Genomic DNA, 22,220 nt, shown 5'->3' with positions numbered 1-22,220 from the left:
AGATTTATAGCAGAAAGGGACATGTGTTCCACTGTTAACAGTCCACACATTAATTAGAACTAAAATCTAGGCTACTCCATGTACTCATTGAAGACAAAGATGTTTAAGCATTTTAACTATAGATGTAAATTGACAAATTCAGAAAGAATTTGAGGGTCAGAGTCTTAAAGAACAAAGAAGAAGAGCAAGAGAGGCATTTGGCTACAAATAGCAAAGGCCATTTTGGAATTAACGAAATCTGATGTACAGAGGTCTTTGGACGGCATGAGAAGTTGTTGCAGAAAAGAGAGTTTTATGATGGGGGTCAGCATTAAATGAAGGAAATTAATGTGAGTAGGGCACAGAAAATCCACTATCTGAAATCCGTCCTGTGGAATTCAGAAAGAGAAAAGAAGAGTTCAATGATACCACTTTCTTACAAATCCTAAATGAAAGGCAGGCATATTTTGTTAAAACCATCCTAATGAGTCCCGAGAATGTCTTGTTCATTGACTATCAAGTAGGTAAATGATCATGATCTCTTCACCCTGTTACACCATCAGGAAAAAGGCCTTTGATGGCATATGACCATTGCCTTCTCTAGAATTCATACATTGTGCAGACTTCCAGAATTTTCCTTCCTAATTCCATCTCTTTCACCTATAACTTTAAAACACATCAGACAGTCATGCCTCAGAGAAATAACTGCTCCCACTGTTGCTAACATCTGCCAGAATCCCCTGGTGAGAAGGTTAACCCCAAAGTGTGTCACCCTAGTTTCACATCTTGTCATCCCACCCACTTGAGGTGTTCCCAGCCCCAAAGGGTAGGTTCCTGCCTGATCCTTGAACATCAGGAAGTCTCTCCTCTCTGCACACTGACTTTGGTCTCTGGGCTTCCCTTATCGCTGATTCTTATTAATGTTGAAATATGAAGCAATCAGAACACGTGGGGTTGTAATTATAAAAATCACTTAATTTCAGACTTCTATTGTCCCTTTAAAATGTATTCTAAGAGAAAGTTTTCTCCATGCTCTTAAATGCAAAACTTTCTGATCATTCCTAGGTAATAGAAAGTCCTACCTCAGAGAGCGAACAGAATCTCACTTCATTAATTAGACTTGTCCAGTCACAGAAAAGATCCAAACTCCCATCTCTTTTTTTCTCATGAAGATAGAATGTTTTTATTTTTTATTTTATTTTTTAGTTTTTATTTAAATTCCAGTTAGCTAACGTACAGTGTGATATTAGTTTCAGGTGGACAATATAGTGATTGAACACTTCCATACAACACCTGGTGCTCATCACAAGTGCCCTCCTTACTCCCATCATCTACTTCACCCATCCCTCACCCACCTCCCCTCTGGTGACCATCAGTGTGTTCTCTCTAGTTAAGAGTCTGTTTTTTGCTTTGCCACTCTCTCTCTTTCCCCCCCCTTTGATCATTTGTTTTATTTCTTAAATTCCACTTATGAGTGAAATTATATGGTATTTGTCTTTCTCTGACTGACTTATTTCACTTAGCCTGATACTCTCTAGCTCCATCCACATGGATGCAAATGGTAGGATTTCATTCTTTTTATGACTAATACTCCATTATATATATATGTATATTTAATTAGCTCCAGGCCAGTGTGAGGCCATCCTAAGAATATATATATATCTCACATCTTCTTTATCCATTCATTAGTCGATGGATACTTGGTCTGTTTCTATAATTAGGCTATTGTAGATAATTCTGCTATAAACATCAGGGTGCATGTATCCCTTTGATTCGGTGTTTTTATATTCTTCGGGTAAGTACCTAGCAGTGCAATTGCTGGATCATAGGGTAGATGATCTATTTTTGACTTTTTGAGGACCCTCCATACTGTTTTCCACAGTGGCTGCAGTAGTCCTCATTCCCACCAACAGTGCAAGAGGGTTCCCCTTTCTCCACATCCTCTCCAACACTAAACTCTGATCTCTTACCAGGTAGAAGTCTTTCCTCTTCTAGCAGCTTCTTTCTTTCTCACACACACCTCCTTCACTGCCCCCCACCTTCCAGTGAACTCACCTCTGTTATAAGGCCTCCCAGGCTGAACCATGGCCTCAGATGGGAATGGCGAGAATGGTCATTCTTAGGATGACCTCACACTGGCCTGGAGCTGAGTAAATCTTCCCTTTCTCTCATCGAGGTTTCCCCAGCATCTGCTCCTCCTGACCCTTTCTGTTGGAGTCTCGGCCCCTGTGCAGGCAGTGCCCCTGAGCAGGACTTAGAATGGTTCTGGACACTCTCTCTCTCTCCCGCCTCAGGTCTAAGGGCCGCACTCACACAGTCTGTACTCTGCTAGTGTATGAGTTTTGCAATGAGGCAACTCCTGTCCTAGTCACCAAATCCGTGCCAACTGGATTTTCTGGGTGAAGCTGGACATCCATGTCCAGACTCCAGAATACACAAACTAGCATCTGTGCATGGTGCTGCTTGAAGCTCCTTGCTTGGGGTTTGGGTAGAGAATGTAGCCCCCCTTCCTCCCTAGCAGAAGGGGACATGTGTTCCACTGTTCATCTCGGGGGTGGTGCTGACAGAAGCACCTCCTATGAAGGAATTTCATCACACTGCCTCCTGTCATCTTCACCATCTCGACCCATTTGTACCGTCCCAGGGAGCTTGAAAAGCCCTCTACACGGTTTCCCATCAACTGTTTTGGTTTGAAAATTCTCCATGACTGACTAGCACCTCATGTTGGAATGTTTTGCCTCCATTGATTCCAAGGTGGTGCCTCGTGAAGCTTCACTTTAACTTTCTATACTTAATGACTACAGTTGGGGAGGGAAGACGAACACTGATTCTTGTAAGGAGCCATGTGCCAAAACAGGCTATGATGTATCTGAATCTTATCTGCTTATAACGAAGGCAAGTGTCTAGGGGTTCATATTGGGCAGAGGGCAGGAGGGAAGCTGTGCCGCTCAATTCCAGGGGCATTGTTCACCTGTGTCCAGCCGCCCCTGACATTGTGCACATCTGAGGTGCTGAGTTTACTTTCAGGGGCCTCTTCTGCTTTGAAGGCTTGGCTCATCCTCAACCAGAGAAGCCCATCAGTGACGACATTGGCCCTTCCTAGCTTATTAATTTTGATTAGCACAAAAGATATCCTTCCTCAAAATTTGCTGATCAGGAAATGGAAAAATGAGAACAAAGTCAACGACCCAAGTGAAATCTTCATCCTTAGCCAAGGCCATCAGCAGGCTACTTGTTTTCACAAACTTTCAGTGTCATTTCTCAGGTCATTTTGGAGCCAAACATTAAACTTTTACAAGGTTATCATCATGGGCATCTGAGGAAGAAGAAACCATGAGGGAGAATTTGTTATAGTGGCCTTTCTTTTACATTGGTGTCTCTTACCATAGGGACACCACTTTGGAAGGACCTAGATTTTAAATATATATAACATTGTCATCTTTTTTTATATGCAACTGTGTTTCTAACTTCAAAGCTTCCTAGAAGCTCTGAGAGATCAGGTTATTCTTTGAGGAAGGGATCACACCTTATTTTAGCATCCTGAGCAGCTCCTATGGGGCCCGGCCAATTGGGGGCCGTTCAGTAAAAGTTTACTGGCTGAAGGAAATAAATAAAACATCTTACAAGCTTGAGATTTACCCTATATGTCAATTGATGTTTCATTATTATTTTCACTCTTGCCAACCATTCATTTATCCTTCATTATACACTTAAACTAAATTACAATAAATTGAATGCTTATACTGCACTAGATGTTGGCACAAAGGCATGAAAGACACATTTCTTGCCTTGGCTCGAAGTCTGATGGTCATGGCTGGTAAATGAAACCAAAGTCACATTAGAGGCATCCCAGGAGGCTGTGGGTGCAAGGGAGGGGCGTGTCATGCAGGGGTCCTACTGTGGAGGCTGTCACTGAGGCTGCAGGTGCTCTGAGAGGGGAGGCCAGCTGGGCCAGCCCTCAGCAGGGACCACAGTTCTCAGAGGCTCCTCTCTCAAGGAAGTGGCCTCACACCTTACAAGTTTATATTCAGAGAAAGTGACAATTTGGAAAAGTGTTTTTTGAGGAAGACATATGGCATAAAATTACTTCCCCAAATTTCTTGATAGTAAGGATCACCTGAACACTTGTTAGATACATGGATGACCAGAGATTTCCCTAGAAATTCTGCTTCATCAGATATTGGTTGGGGCCCAGATATTTGTCTTTTGTAAATTTTTTAAGTATATTCCATGAGACTCCCACCATCAGGGAAAGGATAAGACTATCATCGATCATGTTTATGTTGGATGAATTATGGTACTTCTCTGAGTCCATGTTTTCCCACCTTATAGACACTGTTGAGGACTCATTTTACTTGATTTTCTATGACACTAGACATTAACAATCATTTCCTTGTTCTTGAAGAGCTTCTGCTGTCTTCCAAAACAGCGCACTTCCCTGGCCCCTCCCTTCTGCTCATTCATAGGCTCCTTCTCTTACCAACTCCTCTCTTCTCTAGGTTCTTTTTTTTCCTATTTTTTCTATTTTTTCTATTTTTTCTATTTCTTCTTCTTCTTCTTCTTCTTCTTCTTCTTCTTCTTCTTCTTCTTCTTCTTCTTCTTCTTCTTCTTCTTCTATAGGTTCTAACTGCAGCCCCCTTTTCTGATTCTAGACCTTTTGTGGGTGGTTTCATGAGCTCCTGTTGTTCACTCACCATCTACATACACGAATTGTAAATCTATGTCTTCATCCCATCCGGTCTTTGAACTCCAGGCCGGTATCTTTAAGTGACAGCTGGACATGAGCTCATCCTTGAGTGTCCCAAAAGCACCTTCAGCATCTCTAAAACTGAGCCCCCTACCTCCACATCATTTTCCCTTTTAGATTACTCTACCAGATGCCCAACCCTGCCCCAATCTCTTCTCCTGGAAGTACGGATTTCATCATGCAGCCAAACAGTCTTTCCAGTGCATAAATAGGATCATGTTAATCTCAACTCAAAAACCTTCACAGCTCTCCTGTCCTCACATGCGTGAACTACAGGACCCTCACGATCTGGCCCTGGACCACTTTGCCACTTTCTTTCCTAGGCACCCTAGCCTAGGTGGATTCCAAAGCCCTTGGAAGAGACCCTGATCACACTGCTTTCATGGGGAGCCACTTGCTATACCAAGGATGTCCATACTCTCCCTTGCCAGAAGGCCTCACACCTGCAATTCCCCTGCCTGACTAACTCCTATTTGTACTGCCAGCCTCAGTTTAGATCAAATATCCATGGGCAGTCTTCCCTAACCCTGGACTAGCTGATCAGCTCTGTGCCCCCATACAGCTGGCCTTGTCCCAGGCAGACACTCCCTCTACCATGTTGCCATGACTGTCTACACAGTTCTCACTGGCACTACTCCATGTGTTTCTTTAGGCCAGGGATCCACACAGGATATGCTGCCTTGAGCCTGGTTAGGACTTAATAAAATGTATCTTTCTCTAATACTCAAAAGATTAAGAGTTCTATGTAAATTTTATGCTGTTTTTATACTCAATGCCTTAAATACATACTAAAAGGAATAACAAAGAGACTTAATTTCATAGTAGCTTTAATAGGCTTACTGAATTAATTGAGGAGAAAAGAAATGTTTTTTTAATATCCTGGTTAACATGACACTGGCTGATGACTAAGGAGGAGTCACTTAGCCAGTCAAAGTATTTTGTTAAAACAGCATTTATTGTGTTTGTGAGTGCTGTAGAGTTCACAGGGCAATATGTCTTTCCTCCTCAATGAATTCTGAAAGACGGTTCTTACTACCCTAATATTTCAGCGGTTCATTCCCAGAGAGGTTCCTTGCCTGGACCGTGACAAGCAGTTAAGTAGAAAAGCAGTGGCTACTAATTACAGAATTAAGTACTGTCCCGGAGTGTCCTCATTTCTTGTTGTGCAGCTTCGTCAGCCCATCATGTGACCATACTTTTTACAGCCCACAGTGCTTAGCCCTGGCAACATGTTGAATTTTATCAACTGAGTGCATGCTGTTAATGTTAATTAATTCATGCTGATAATACTAAATGTTCTTATGACATTATTTTAACAATATCCAGATCTTATTTTAATCATGAGTGTTTTCCACGGATGAGTAAGATGACTGTGCTTCTGTATTGTTCCGTGAACTGTTGGCTATGGAGAACCGCTGGAAATGATTGGGCATCTCACCTGATTGATAAGCACACAGCGTCTACAGTGAAGTTGAAGTCACTGTCTTCCCTCTTCACACATGCCCCCCACCCCCACCAAGATCCTGTCTCAGTAGTGGCACTGCCATCCTCTCAGGGCTCTGGCTCCCAAGCCAGAAACCTGGGAGGCATTCCTTACACCCCTCCTTTACCCCAGCTACCACCACCATGAAGCCAACCAGTCAACAGCTCCAGCTAGTTTTACTTCCCATCTCAAATCGGTGACCCCTCCCCGCCACTGCTCCACAGCCCTAGTTGGGCCCTGGTCACATTCTCCTGGCAGTGCCCGTGAGGTCTCCTGACCTCTCACTGAACCCCCATGGATGCACCTCCATTCTTCAGTTATACTTATTTCAACAAAATGAATATCTTTCCTTACGATTTTTGTGGGAAGTCTTGACTCTCTATTTTCTGCACAGAGGGTTCCTAGGCCATAGCACGGTTTCAAAGGGGTCCATAACATGTGGCTCCCAGCTGCATCTGCAGCCTCATTTACTGCTGCCATGCGCCACGTTCAACTCCAGAGTTTCCAGTTGTTTGTGGTCACCGTCCCTTCCACGCTCCGTCATGCTTTCCTGCCTGTACCTCTATATCCTTTACGTGGATTGCACTTCCCATCTTCTTGGCCTGGCTAACCTTATCATATTTCAAGGCCCAGCTCAGGCAGTATCTGTTCCAGAAAATGTTCTCGAAAGTCCAGATGGGGCCAAGGACCCCTTCAGGGTCTTCTCACAGGGGCCCGTTCCCATCTATAGTTGAGCTACTGCTACACTATACTGACATCATCTGGTTATGTAGCTTTCTGCCATACAAGACCCCCCACACACACACACACACACTTAGGGCAACACCTTGCACATGCCAGGAACTCAATCAGACTTTGCCAAACTGAATAAATCGAGTTGCCACATTTTGTGGCTATTGTGCCATGTTATGTATTTTTGTCCCCATTTCTGATTTTATGTTTTCAGGTGTCTCTGTTCAACTATGTATTTTTGATTTCTTGGGCTTTTGCTCTGCCATACTCCAAGCTGCGCCGTCTGGCTTCGAGTGTCTGCACTGTCTGGACGTGTGTGATCATCGTCTGCAAAATGTTGTACCAGCTGCAAACCATTAAGCCTGAGAACTTTTCTGTTAACTGTTCCTTGGTGAGCCTCGAAGACAGGGGACTCTTCTTGACTGGTCTTTAGGGAAGTGACACAGATATTGGGGAACCCACAGCCCCGAACACATTCTGTCTGGCCTTTCAGTCACCTCAGCCATGTTGGATACATCCTGGCCCTAGTTCTCTTCCCCTGCTGAGATCCGCCCCCTAAAGTGGATCTTTCCCTCCCGGCCCCACAGTGTCCCTTTGTGCAAAACTTGAGGAGAAACATCTAACTCTTCCAGTCTGGACAACCATTTTTTTAACTCTTTGTTCTCTTCTTTTCAGCCAAATGAAAACCAAACGAACATACCCATCCACCAGTTGAACAAGTCTCAGCTGTACAGCGCTCCTATTGACCCAACAGAATGGGTGGGCCTGAGGAAGTCTTCCCCTCTGCTTGTCTACCTGAGGGTAAGGCCTTCGCCATACTTCATCCGTGCTTCTGCACAGTTAATGCCAGAGAATCTTTTGCTTGAGACTTCTGCTATCAAGGTTTTTATCTGATAAAAACCTTGCCTTTTTATGTGACAGTTGGAATCACCTTTGAAACAAACGACTAAACATTACCGTCAGTACCGCATTGTACTGAAAAGAAATTGATCGAGTAGTTTAAGATTGATTGAATAAAGTATGACAAATATATTCAGTACAATAGCACATAACCACTAAAAGATTGAGGTAGATTGATAATGTGAGATGTTGAAAGACATCCAAAATATATTAACTTAAAAAAAGGCAAATTTCAGTACACCGTGCATAGTGTGGTCTCTTCTAGATGCAAAGAAAAATATTGAGTAAAATACCCAATTGTCTACAGTGATTATTGCTGAGAAGCAGGTAGAGCATTACGAGAAATGTTTGCTGTCTAAATTGTTTCTCTACAATGTTGAATAAAGGACCTATATTATGTTGAAAGGTAATACAATTTTTTTCTTCAAGCTTTTATTTAAATTCCAGCTAGTTATCATTAGAGGTAATACAATTTTTAACAACCTGTCTTTGAAAAGAAACTTTGCAAATAGTCAAAACCAACATAACGAAAGCAGTATGCTTCGGACTGCTCCCGTTTCACTTTGAGGGATACTCCAAGTAGTCTTCACACCACGTCGACAGAAGCACTCAGGAATGAAGCATTTATACTCAACACCTAGAATTTCTAAAAGTACCAAGTGTCCCATTTTTTGTGGTAGCTTTCTCACTTTTTTTTCTCTCATGCAACAGACATCATTTGCAGCAATATAAATGCTTCCCACCATCAAGAACTGTGATAGGGATAAAGCAAACTGATATTTGAAAAGAGCAATCAGAATAGTGTTGGGCACATGAGGTGCCATCCACATTAACTATTTTCATCATCATTATGATTATGTTATGGTCAGCAGCATGCTTGTCAGTCTGCGGCTCTCTCTAGCCAGATTTCCGAGCTGTTGAAAGATTTCCCCTGCAGCTTCATCTGTTTCCCAGATGGCCCTGTACCATTTTGCACTCCGAGCTGCAAACAAGTTTGGACCGCCCTCCCGAGGCAACTGGTCACTGCATCTTCCTATGGCTAGTGTACTTTTCCAGAAACAGGAATGAGCATCACCGGCCTTCTGTCTAGGGATTCTAGGTCCTAGCATCCCGGAGACTACCCTGACTGACACAATGCATGTAGCCCCACCTTGTTACTATGCCACAGGGAAAATGAACATTGAACTCAAGACTTCTATAGAGGTGGGATTTTATAAAGCATTGTTCTTTTAGACACCAAGAATGCGAAAAAAAGGATTGAGTATGGAGGTTGCTTAAAGTGACCAAGCTAAAGCATTTGGCTTCACACAAACGTGTTTTCTTCCTTTGTAGAATAATCTCCTGATGTTGGCCATCCTGGCCTTTGAGGTTACAGTTTACCGCCATCAGGAATACTATCGAGGTCGAAACAACCTCACGGCCCCCGTGTCTAAAACCATCTTTCACGACATTACAAGACTCCATCTAGATGATGGACTTATTAATTGTGCCAAATATTTCATAAATTACTTCTTCTACAAGTTTGGTCTGGAGGTGAGTTTCCTTGCTGACGTGGGTTTGTTTTTGTTTTTGTTTTTTTCTTTTTTCTGTGAAAATCCCAATTGCTGTTTTTGGCCAGCTGGCCCCTAGAGCTTACTTGTACATCTCTGTGCTCTGATGACTGTCTCCTCAAGATCAATGGGAGGACATTCTACTGAAGGGTTCACCTGGCCTGGTTGAAAGTCGTCTAAGACCAAGGCCAGTGCTCCACAGCGCACTGCAGCAGTGAACTTGGCCTCTCTGGATCTCTGTAGCCTTGCCCATGCATAGATAACACTTTGTCATTTTCACTGGCTTCTTTAATGTATTACAAATCTTCTTTGTGTTTTGTGCATTCTGAGAGTTTAACTTTTGCCAGAATGAACTGGTTTGATCTGAAATGGTTGTGGTAGTGCCTGCCTCTTACTAGAACGAATTTGGAAAAGTGATGCTTCACGAAGAGCTCATTGCTGTATTCTCTTCACAGTTTGAAGTCGTTCTTATTCACAGTGATGTAGTCAGTTTATACATGATTTCAGTCTTCATGCTATAAGACATGTGTGAAAACGTGTAGACAGACCCCCCCTTGGGAATGCCGGTCTCTGAGCCACCTGCCCGGGGCTGACAGGTGACACCACTCCCCTTCCCTGTAAACCCGATTTTTTTTTTTGCCTCTTTTCATCCTTACACAGACCTGTTTCCTAATGTCAGTTAACGTAATTGGTCAGCGAATGGATTTCTATGCCATGATTCACGCGTGCTGGCTGATCGCTGTCTTGTATCGGCGCAGAAGAAAGGCCATTGCGGAGATCTGGCCCAAGTACTGCTGCTTCCTGGCGTGCATCATCACCTTCCAGTACTTCATCTGCATCGGCATCCCTGCGGCTCCTTGCAGAGGTGCGTGGGCCCTGCTGGGAGCCGGCTGCTCTTGTAATCAGCCCTTGTGTCGTGCACAGTTGCGACAAGGGTGGGGAAGAAGCGTACTGATTTTGCTCTTTACCACTTCCGTCCTGCAGATTACCCATGGAGATTCAAGGGTGCTAGCTTCAATGACAACATCATAAAGTGGCTGTACTTCCCAGACTTCATTGTGCGTCCCAACCCCGTGTTTCTTGTCTGTAAGTGTTGGAGCCGCAGGGCCACAGAGCATGGGGGTTTGGATTTCTCTTTGCTGATCTTTCTTTGTGTGCTGTGCATTCGTGCCTCTGCTTCCTCCAACACACTTGGTGGTCATGTAAAAGCTTGTCTTGATGCATTAATATCACAAGTCCTTAATGGCTTCTACTGGCCCTATTCCATTGCAAAATTAATAAATAAACATTGGAAATACCATCTCCACTTCCATAATTTTACCTCCCAACACACACACACACACACACACACACACACACACACACACCCCTCTACTCATCCATCTTCTAGAAGGTAGACTGCAGAGGGAGGCCCTGTTTTGTGCAAAGTGGTTCTTTCATGCTGCCACCAGATAGACCAAAGCTAACGCCAAGACCGTGGAAGCTAGGAAGATGCTCCCCAAACTGCAGATGCTCTAACTCCAGGCTATAGCCCCTGACCCTTCCAAGGGCAGGCTGATGATCCCAGGGTCGAAGCAGCCCCACCTAGGATGAGAAAGTCACCTCCAGAGGGACATGCTGCCTCCACACCCTCAGGTTTGATGTATGGGAGGCAGCCTGCCCATAACTGGCCATGATCTTCCCCTGCGCTCCCCTCCCTCATTGCCCTGTCCACTTGGGAAGCATGCAGTTACAAATACAATGGGGGATGGAGAGGCTGAAGAAAACTGCAAGTGTCTGCCTCTGCCACAAGTAAAAAGATCAAGATGGAGAAGTATACTCAACTGGCTTCCTCAAAATTTTGGTGGGAGGTAAATGCAAATAAATATGATCCCATAAGAAAAGTCATAAGACTAGGGATTATCACCTGATACTTGCACTCACCAACACACAGATAAAATCTAGACTCTCCAGTGTCTGTGCCCCCTTCATTCATCTTCCGTGGTGGGCAAGGTGGGACTTGGCCCCTAGATTGGAAACTAGGGAGAACTGTACATTGGGAACTTTGGGAACGCGACTCACTCAGGAGCTGGGGAGCAGCTCATCTCTTGTGGGGACTGTTTCCTGCATCTTGGAAACCTGGATAAGGAGAAGGTGACTCAGCGATCTCTCTGTCCTGCCAGATGACTTCATGCTGCTCCTGTGTGCCTCCTTGCAAAGGCAGATCTTTGAGGATGAAAACAAGGCTGCAGTACGGATCATGGCCGGGGACAACGTGGAGATCTGCATGAACCTTGACGCGGCCTCCTTCAGCCAGCATAACCCCGTGCCTGATTTCATCCACTGCAGGTGAGGGTGGCTGAGCGGGTCCAAAGCCACTTTGCACATGCGTGTCACTTGGAGGATGTAGCTCCACTTCCGGTTCTCTCTCCACCACTCTTGGGAAATTGGGCAGCCAACGGTACACGCCGGGCTCATAAATGCAGACAGAGGGCTTGGCGGTCCAGAGGCTGAGTCTCTGAATTTCAGCTTTGCTTCTGCTTTTCTCAGCATGACCCACACATTTCCCCTCTGTTTCCCTCCACGTCTCCCCACACAAACTGCCTAGGGCCCGTGATACTGCCTCCTGGTGCTCCAGCAGAGACCCCTCCTCTGACTACTGTCCCTCGTCTTTACCTTCTGTTCCCCCTCCTCTTCATATGCTGTCCTTCCTGATTCCCATTCCTCACCCTCTTGCCCTTCCCCGTCCTCCTGGTCCTCCATATTCCGTGGGCACCATGGCGGGCTGGCAGCCACAGTCTGTCCCGTGCTGGCGCTCCCCTGTGTGCTATTCCCTCAGGCACGTGGGTTCCCCTTGTAACACCTTTCTCTGTCCTCCACTGTCCTCCACAGTCTGGTGGGAGCTGAGCTCGGCAGCCTGATTGTCCCCTCAGCAGAGTTTGCATTTAAACCTGACTAAATTTCTCACTCTGCATTCCTTCTGTGTTCTCTGGGTTCCCAAGTCCCAGTGCTTTTGCTCACCTGCCGCCCGGTCATGGCGGGCACCCGCTGCCTCCCCAGTCAGCAGTCATAGTCCAGCTCTGGCCCTGCAGTCAGGGTCAGACGGGCTGGTGGGATTTTCTGTGCCTCCTCACCAGCCCTGCACCTGCAGACTCCCTGATCCTCACTAGTTAGCATCCACACTCTGGGTCAGCTGTCGCACCCAGGAGAGGCTGCGCATCAGTGCGCAGCAAGGAGATCAGTCTGGGGCCAGCCAGTGTGTCTCTCCTCACCTGAGATTTGCTCCCCGTTTCTGAGTCCCAGAGTATCTTGTTTGCATGGGACTGTTATTTGAAGAACCCATCCCACCCCGGTCTGAGATACAGACAACTTAGGGCAAAGTTCACATCTAACTTCCTTTTGTGTGCGTGCCCTTCCCCCATCCTTGCCGGTGCTTGTTGGTCTACAATACACATGGTCATGTTAATAGTGGCAGTTATTGGGCACTTGCTGTGTGCCACGATCCGGTCCAAGTGCTTTACGTCGAGGAAGCCATCTTATCCTAATGACCACCTATGAGAGATTATCATTGCCATTTTGTAGGTTAGGAAGCTGAGCAAGGATTTGAACCCAATCGACCTAGCTCCAAAACCTGGGTGCTGAGGCCCTTCTGTGCCTCTCAGTGGCCTAAGAGCTCAGCATGTACTGAACAAACCAATAAGTGAATTTGCTTTAAAATGATAAGCTAGGTGGGGCACCTGGGTGGCTCAGCCATTTAAGCACCTGCCTTTTGCTCAGGTCATAATCCCGGCGGAGTCCAGGATCTAGCCCCATGACAGTCTCCCTCCTCAACAGGGAGTCTGCTTCTCCCTCCCTCTCTGCCCCTCCCCCTGCTTCTTCTCTCTCTCTCTCTCTCTCCCTCTCTTTCCCAAATAAATAATAAAATATTTAAAAAATAAAAAATTATAATAAAATGATAAACTAGGGTGTCTGGGTGGCTCAGTTGGTTAAATATCTGCATTTGGCTCAGGCCCTGATCTCAGGGTCCTGGGATCAATCCCTGCATCAGGTTCCGCACTCAGTGGGGAATCTGCTTCTCTCTCTGCCTCTGCCCTTCCCCCCTGATCTTCTCCCTCTCTGTCTGTCAAATATATAAAATCTTTAAAAAATAATAAAAATTAAAATTAAAACAATAAATAAAATGATAAGCTATGTAGACCTAAAGATTCCTTTTAGGGTTAATGTACTACACTAAACACTAATACGAGGTAGGACTTCCACTTTTTACCTCTTCTCTGTGATACTAAGAGAAAATATCAGTGCAACTGATCTTTTTCCCTGTCATAAAGGGAGAAACTAAGCTTTTTTTTCCTTTGAGATTTTATTTATTTATTTGAGAGAGAAAGAGAGAGAGCACGAGCAGCAGGAGGGGCAGAGAGAGAAAGACTCCCTGCTGAGCAGAGAGCCCCATTCAGGACTCTATCCCTGGACGCTGATATCAGTACCTGAGCTGAAGGCAGACGTTCAACCGACTGAGCCCCCAGGCACCCAAAAAGTTTTTATCTGAAGGCAAACCAGTAAATTCCACAAGAAATCGTTAACAGCACGTGTTTACGTTTTGTCATGAATCAGACATGTTTGAACGATTCACAACAAGAAACCTAGAACAAAATGAAATATTTTATCATATCAGGTTGACAAGTTAGAGAAAGGTAAGTATTCAACCCTACAGTGTACTTAACAAAAAACCTAAAATGTCAACTCAAAAACTTGGGTGCACCACTAATTTTTAGAGTGGTATCTTTGAAAAATTGAATTATTTCAAGCTTTTAGTTCGGTTTCTCAGTGAGGACTCCCAGAAAAGTGGGCGTCAGACACCACAATGGGGCGCGGGAAGCTGGCAACCGCTTTGCTGTGGGAGGCCAGTGGTGTCCCCCGCGCCCTCTCTGCGGGTACGCGCTCCTCTGCAGCTCTTCACCTCACTACGCATCACCAGGACTCGTTCGTCTGCTCCGGGGTCCCTGAGGCTCCTCTTCAGAGCACATTGACTGGTGTTTTCCGTGTGACCTTCAAGCTTGGTCTTGTGATTTCTGAGCCTGAAGCAGGTTAAGTGCTAAGGAACAGAGGCTGGGGCACCTGGAGTGGAAATGAACAACACTGGGCCAGGAAGGGAAATCCACAGAAAGCACATGTTACACTAACACACACGTTTCTGTGCACACACACTCACACTCAAAATGCCCATAGGCCGAGTCTGCTGACTCCAAAGTGTGCCCGTGTACACACACACACACACACACCTCAGAAGGCCCTGTGGGCATTCCAATATTACGTCTCACATGAATCACTGATTTTACCAGCGATGCTCCTGGAATGCTGAAAAATACCGACATTTTATTCATTCTCCTTTGGCTATGACATCAAAGAAGGGTGAAATATATTTGAGAGGGAAATTTCATGAAAGCATTTTAAAGGATCGAGTATTTTACACCCAAAAGAGTAAAGTTCAAAAAAGTGTGCTTATCTGACAATGTACCTTTTAGGAACAGCTTTCTCTAATGAGACTGGTGAGTATAGTGCCTATTTTATCAAAACACTGTTTATTAACTCTTAGAAAATAACAAATCATTAGTCAAATAACTGACCCACCATCGGTTCTGCTATGCTTCTCCCTTACCTGGGAGGAGAAACAACCAAAACAAAACCTCCAAGATAAAGAAGCTCTACTTAAGCAAATACAGATGGGTCTTGGCCTGTAGGTACCCCCCTGCCTCGGCTGTCAGTGACCCATGCTCAGAAGCTCCCAGAAGCTGCCACTTTTTGCACAGTGACTGTCTTCAAGGCTGCCTCACCTCTCATCATGGTCACAGGGAGAAATCACTCCCCAAAAAGGCATCTTGACTCCAACCTAGGGCCATCCAGAGACAAGAGTGTTGAACTGAGTCTCCAAGCCTCACCGTGGCTGTGTGTGCTCTGTGAGAATGACTTCTCATCAGCAAGGAGGGTTTTCCACCTCCAGGAAGACCTTCGATGCAACACAGATTTGTTTTATCTATTAATTTCTAGTTCACTGAAGAGAATCCAGTCTTACCTGTTCTCTCGCTTCAGGAGGCATCCGTATCTCAGACTTTCCCCCGCCATACAATTATTCATGCCTCCTCTGGGAAGACAGGGAGGAATTCAGAGTACTCTAGTCGTAGGCAGAAGATGTTGCTGTGGGGGGGAAATTTGGCCCAAATAAGATACTGATAAGTGTTTTCACAACTTACTTATTCATCTCTTACTAACTGGGTGAGGATTTCCTATAGACAAGGCAGTGTTAAATGAAAGATGGGTACAGAGTTCGAAACATGACTTGCAAAGTGCTTCCATATTGACTCAGGTGGATGGTACGAACTCTTGCCCTCATCACAGTAGACTCTCCTGCCTTAATTTTTTGTTCGTTTGCTTCTGTGTGTTGCCATCCTTTGATGGGTCGGTTTTGTTTTCCAGATCGTACTTAGACATGTCCAAAGTGATCATCTTCAGCTACCTCTTCTGGTTTGTGCTCACAATCATCTTCATCACGGGGACAACCAGGATCAGCATCTTTTGCATGGGTTACTTGGTGGCCTGCTTCTATTTCCTGCTCTTTGGGGGTGATCTGCTGCTGAAACCCATCAAGAGCATCCTGCGCTACTGGGACTGGCTGATTGCATACAACGTTTTTGTGATTACGATGAAAAACATACTGTCAGTAAGTGCCTCTCGCTGTATAACACATTTGTGGTTTTAGCACAAGAGTAAACAGTCCATTCAGTGGTTATTAAAAGCCCAATTGCCCGTCGCACTCCTCTCCTAAAAGCCCCAAATAAGGTGACACAAAATCAGAATTCAAAGAAGCATTTATCACTCTTGTTTTGCCACATTAAGCAGAATCCTGTTTGCTCACTTCCACCATCTCAAGGTCACATGACAGGAGGATAGGGGTTTGTAGGACTACATTCTAAAATGCATTTTTAAGTTAAAAATCCCAATTCTTCTGAGGGATCATTCGTCACCATTCACACTTTGTGCTGCAAAGTGGCCCTTTCAGGAGCTGAATTACTCATTGGATCTCTTCAAAACTGATACCGTGTTGGCTTACGTAGAAGGAATTACGGAAGTATAAAATAAAATGAGCACGGTTCTCTGAGCTAAGGCAGTAGAGGGTGGGGGCAAACCCGTGTCCTTCCTCTACAAAGTTTAGCTGCTCTGCTATTAAGTATCCAGATCCCGGAGCACCACTCTCCCCCCTGACCGAGCAGGTAACTCACACAGCCCACTAGTCATCCCAGGATCGCATAAAATCTTTTGGGCCACAGGGACACCTTCTAAGTTATTTACTGTTTCAGGAACTTAAACAACAAGCTTTCCCGAGGTGAAGGAGTTAAGACATCTCTAGCTGGCCCTAAGTCAAAGTTAGTCCTTGCACCTGCTGCTCCCAAGTGCTGATAGTGCATTAGAGGAGCCTCGAGGTAACAGTCCTGCTTCCCACCTTCCTGGTTACTGAAAGATGAGCTCACCAGGCAAGTCTACTTGGCAGGCATTTATTTCTTTTTTCTTTTGGCACGTGTATTGCTGCGTTTAGAGGTCTTGGAAAGCCAAGACTATGTCTCCATGAATATGTATTTGAGTCATCTATTTTGTCTAAGACCATTGAAATTTTGTCTAAGATCAGTTGATAGTAAAAGTGACTCTTATACAGCAATTTTACCCCACCAATATTTACTTACATTTGGGGTAATACTGAAAGTTCTTGGACAGAGAGCACAACAGAACACCATTTCATTCGATGGTCAGTCTGATGGTGAGGAATCTGTTGCCAGAGGTTGATTTCTACAACCAGTCCTACAAATGTAAGGCTACAAAGTACATTTGTTCATTCATTGATTCATTCATTCTGTAAACCCAAATTGCAGACTTGCTAGGCACTATTTTTGTCTTGAGGAACTAGATATAGTATTCCTTTCAGGTTTTATCCTAAGGAACTCACATTCTTAAAGGGAAGACAAGCCTACTTATTAATAATTATAATATGGTCTGCGAATGCTAATTATCACAACATTATAGGAAGCCAAAACAAAAAAGGAGTTCCTCATACCTTGCCTGAATGAACTGTGAGCAGTCTTCCTGGAGGCAATGCTATTTGAACCGATCAGAGACTTGAAAACCAGATTCAAGGGTGTCCAGAGATAAAGGGAACGGGACACTCCCAACGTAGAGAACCCAAACACAAGCATGGCCGTGTTGGGCAGAGATAGTCATGTGAAGAGCATGTTCCAATGGGTGCAGGAACTCAAGCTGAGCAACAGTCAGCTTGGGGAACAAATTCTAAGTGTATTCTCCTACCTCACATGTTCCCAGGAAATACACACAGTTCAGCCATCGCCTTTATGTATTGGCTTGCAATGGTTGTCTATTTATTTAAACTTCTTCCCCCTCAGCATGTGAACTTAACATAAATCATTGCTATGAGAGAGACAATGACATGCCAACCAACAAAGAATATTCCTTTGCCCAGAGAATTGGCCACAAAATGTTCAAAATGCATGCTCTTTTCCTATTCTAAGAACTATGCCATGCAGCTGATGTTTGTGATGATCTCCTAGCAAACAGCATAGGTTTAATTTGTCCAATCTTGTGAGAAAATAACTGTACCAAAATCAAAGTCCTGGGAGTCATCGTTCACCCATTTGATATCAGAGTTTGGCTTGTTCCTACAGGAGTCCAAGATTTTCTCTATGAAAAGACAGGCACTTCTAAGTGCTGAAACCATCACACTAAAGACTCTTGCTTTACTCATCGGGTTTATTTTCCTCCAGGAAATTATGGTGCTTCTAGAGCATCAAATGCGTTACCCCATGGTGACTGAGCTTTTAGGTTCTACAGGTATGTCCTGGCATCATTGGCGTGGAGACTTTGTGAATTCTTATACAGACTAGGATCACAAAGCATCAACCTCTTTTTCTGGGCGCAGAGTTTCACAATTTGCCACTCCCATTTGTTTTTCAGATAGGAGCATGTGGATATATTGAAAAATTGGTTCAAAATAGTTGCTGGTTGATCCAAGCTTTCAGCCTGGCCTGCACTGTCAAAGGCTATAAAATGCGTAAGTATGCAAAGCAAATTTAGAAGTGGAAGGACAGAGAAAGAAGGATAGTTGTATTGTTCTAATTTTAAAATTGGGCCAAAGCACATAAAAGAGAAAACAGTGACAGTCACTTTGACCTCTAGATGGCAGCTATAGGACTGTAGATCGTTATTAATCTATTGTCCATAACACAAAGTGCTCCTACTCCAGACATCTTTGATCATCCTCCGGAAACTTCTCAGACTCTGGCAGGTCTGGGGACTATGTGTGGCTCATTATAACTCCCCAAACTTCTTGGAGTTACATTAGGTAGGGTTACAGAAGGCCACAGGCCGGTGGTGGTTGCTGCTAGAATCTTGGGTTGTCAGAGTACCTGTGGATTCTAGGTCCTTCTCTCCTCAGGAAGCTCGGGGAGCTTCAGACTCAGGAAAACAACTGGGAGGACCTTCAGGGTCTCTACGGTTCCAGAGTTTCCATTTCCGTCCCTCTGCCTCTTACACCACAACACAGGACAATACCATGCTTGGTCCTCTTTGGCGACCAGAATGGGGACAACTTGACCATGACGCTCTCCCCACTGTGGCTTCCAATTCAGGCTACACTTTGCCATGATGAAGAGTAACTGGGAATTTGTTCTGATTTAGGATAAGTTGTCTGTTGATACATCTTTTTCTAATAGACTGTACTGTAGTAACTGCTCTTTTGGTTACCCTGGATCACCATTCCTAGAAGAGGTGGTTTTTGTTTTTTGTTTGCTTGTTTGTATTGGAGCATTGTCCCTGGCATCGGGACATACAGACATAATTTCTCCATGGTTCAGGGAGAAAGAGATCTCTGTCCCCCTAAGAGACAGAAGCACCCAGGAGCCAACCCTGGCGAAGAGATCCTCCTGTGCCTCAAGAGGTCACTTGTGGTCAGTCTTATGAATCAATGTTGATATTGGATTTGAAATGTGTATCTTTGCTTGTAAATAAACACATGCATAAGTGAGTCCATGCATCAGAATGTTGCTCTTATGACTGTGGGATTCCCCAAGCCTGATCATGACACAGATATTATAAAATAACAATGAAAATGGATGTTAATTTAAATTTTTTTCCTACTTTTTTGCCGCAGCTGATGATGATTCCTCATGTAAACTACCCAGTGGTGAAGCAGGAATTATTTGGGACAGCATATGTTTTGCCTTCCTTCTGCTGCAGAGAAGAGTTTTCATGAGTTACTATTTCCTACATGTTGTGGCTGATATAAAAGCTTCACAGATCCTGGCTTCGAGGTAGGTCAGGCCATGGAATTAAGTGGCTTCTCTTAAAACATCTGTCTGAAGTAATATTGCACTGTGCTGTTGCCTAAGCTTGCTTGTAGAACCCATAAGAAATTAAGAAATTCCTTCTAGGAAAACCAGTCCAAGAAGGGTTTAGCACAAGGCCTTTATTTTTTTTTTTGAATTTTTTTAAATTTTTATTTTGTTATATTAGTCACCATACAGTACATCTCCAGTTTTTGATGCAATGTTCCATGATTCATTTTTTGCATATAACACCCAGTGCACCATGCAATATGTGCCCTCCTTAATAACCATCACCGGCCTATCCCAATCCCCCACCCCTCTCCCCTCTGAAGCCCTCAGTTTGTTTCCCAGAGTCCAGTCTCTCATGGTTCATTCCCCCTTCTGTTTACCCCCCCTTCATTCTTCCCTTCCTTCTTCTACCGATCTTCCTATTTCTTATATTCCATAAATGACTGAAACCATATGATAATTGTCTTTCTCTGCTTGACTTATTTCACTTAGCATTATCTCCTCCAGTGCCGTCCATGTTGTAGCAAATGTTGAGAACTTGTTCTTTCTGATAGCTGAGTAATATTCCATTGTATATATGGACCACATCTTCTTAATCCAGTCATCTGTTGAAGGGCATCTCGGCTCCTTCCACAATTTAGCTATTGTGGACTATGCTGCTATGCACATTGGGGTGCATATGGCCCTTCTCTTCACTATGTCTGTATCTTTGGGGTAAATCCCTATCGTGCAATTGCTGGGTCATAGGGTAGCTCTATTTTTAACTTTTTGAGGGACCTCCACACTGTTTTCCAGAGTGGCTGTACCAAATTGCATTCCCACCAACAGTGTAAGAGGGATCCCCTTTCTCCACATCCTCTCCAACATTTGTTGTTTCTTGCCTTGTCAATTTTTGCCATTCTAACTGGTGTAAGGTGGTATCTCAAGGTGGTTTTGATTTGAATTTCCCTGATGGCTAATGATTTTGAACATTTTTTTCATGTGTCTGTTAGCCATTTGTGTCTTCATTGGAAAAGTGTCTGCTCATATCTTCTGCCCATTTTTTTATTTGATTTTTTGTTTCTCGTGTATTGAGTTTGAGAAATTCTTTGTAGATCTCGGATACCAGTCTTTTATCTGTAGTGTCATTTGCAAATATCTTCTCCCATTCCGTGGGCTGCCTCTCAGTTTTTTTGACTGTTTCCTTGGCTGTGCAGAAGCTTTTTATCTTGATGAAGTCCCACAAGTTCATTTTTTCTTCTGTTTCTCTTGCCTTTGGAGATGTGTCATGAAAGAAGTTGCTGTGGCCGATGTAGAGGTTGCTGCCTATGTTCTCCTCTAGGATTTTGATGGATCCCCGTCTCACATCGAGGTCTTTCATCCATTTGGAGTTTATCTTTGTGTATGGTGTGAGAGAGTGGTCAAGTTTCATTCTTTTGCATATAGCTGTCTAATTTTCCTACCACCGTTTATTGAACAGACTGTCTTTTTTCTACCGGATTTTTTTTTCTGCTTTGTCAAAGATTAGTTGCCCATAGAGCCGAGGGTCCATTTCTGGGGGTCTCTATTCTGTTCCATTGGTCTATGTGTCCCTAACAGTAATTTTGTTTACTCATAGAGCAGCTGGTATTTGTGCTGATAAATGTGCCTTTTTCCTTCTCCTGAGCATTTGGTCCTTAGACATTCAGGACATAATAGTAAGCCAGTATCTTTTCTTCAGAGTTGTCATAATTATTTAGAAAACAGATTACTCATGCTATAGAAACCAATGGCTTTGGTTTAGAGCACAGCTCATGCTTGCAAAAGAAAAGCCATGTCTTAATAATATACAGAATTTCCAAAGAATAAACATTGATTCATTCATTGATATGTTCACTGCCTACTGTGTTACAAGGAGGTGGCTGCTTGGTCCTGCCCTCACAGAGCTGGTGGGGAGGGGGACATGGCAGCAAGCAATCACAGTGCTGTGTGACTAGTGTGATGATAGGGGACATTCAGGAAGCTGCAGGAATTACATCAGGGGTACATAATCACCTGCAAGGGCCAGGAACTGAGGCAGCCTTCCATTCTAAGCTGCAGCCTAAGGGAAGATCAGGAGTTAGAGGAGGGAGGCAGGGGACACAGTCCAAGTGAAGTTACCAGGGGAAGTTTTAATGAAGAAACGCTGAGAAGCTCAGTGTGGCCAGAACACAGAAATTTAAAGGTGAAGGTAGTGAGTGATGACAAATTAGTTGGAGAGATAGGGAGAGGTCTGATTATCAGGGGTCTTATGCACCATGTTTATGACTTTAGAAGTAATCCCATGGATAAGAAGAAGCAAGGGAGTGATGTGGCTATAGATGAGTTTCAGAAACCCACCCTGCCTGTGCTATGGAGGACACAGGACCAGTTAGGTGGCTGCTCTGATGATCCAGGACAGAGACAGTGGCTCAGACCAAGATGGGATAAACCAGGAAGATGTTTAAGAGTCAAATTGGCAC

The 22,220-nt window shown here is 44.2% G+C and overlaps 1 protein-coding gene across 5 annotated transcripts in view; it reads left to right on the top strand.

Moving 5' to 3' along the window:
* The window catches only part of PIEZO2 (piezo type mechanosensitive ion channel component 2), a 450,496-nt gene that overhangs the window by 363,094 nt on the left and 65,182 nt on the right, over positions 1–22,220 (top strand). For all 5 annotated transcript variants that reach the window (XR_006778951.2, XM_045793888.2, XM_045793887.2 and 2 more), the window contains 9 exons: positions 7,156–7,332; positions 7,617–7,742; positions 9,174–9,374; positions 10,052–10,256; positions 10,376–10,477; positions 11,554–11,719; positions 15,842–16,085; positions 18,383–18,479; positions 19,578–19,737. Coding sequence is in view for 4 of the 5 variants with exons in the window: in XM_045793888.2 (XP_045649844.2) it covers positions 7,156–7,332; positions 7,617–7,742; positions 9,174–9,374; positions 10,052–10,256; positions 10,376–10,477; positions 11,554–11,719; positions 15,842–16,085; positions 18,383–18,479; positions 19,578–19,737 (1,478 nt within the window). In the remaining variant the exon portion in view is untranslated. The remainder of the gene's footprint in view (positions 1–7,155; positions 7,333–7,616; positions 7,743–9,173; positions 9,375–10,051; positions 10,257–10,375; positions 10,478–11,553; positions 11,720–15,841; positions 16,086–18,382; positions 18,480–19,577; positions 19,738–22,220) is intronic.

Source organism: Ursus americanus, chromosome 19 (assembly GCF_024610735.1).
Source record: "Ursus americanus isolate L20-20 chromosome 19, mUrsAme1.1.p, whole genome shotgun sequence".
Lineage (NCBI taxonomy): Eukaryota > Metazoa > Chordata > Mammalia > Carnivora > Ursidae > Ursus > Ursus americanus.
This window is presented reverse-complemented; position numbering and strand designations above follow the sequence as displayed.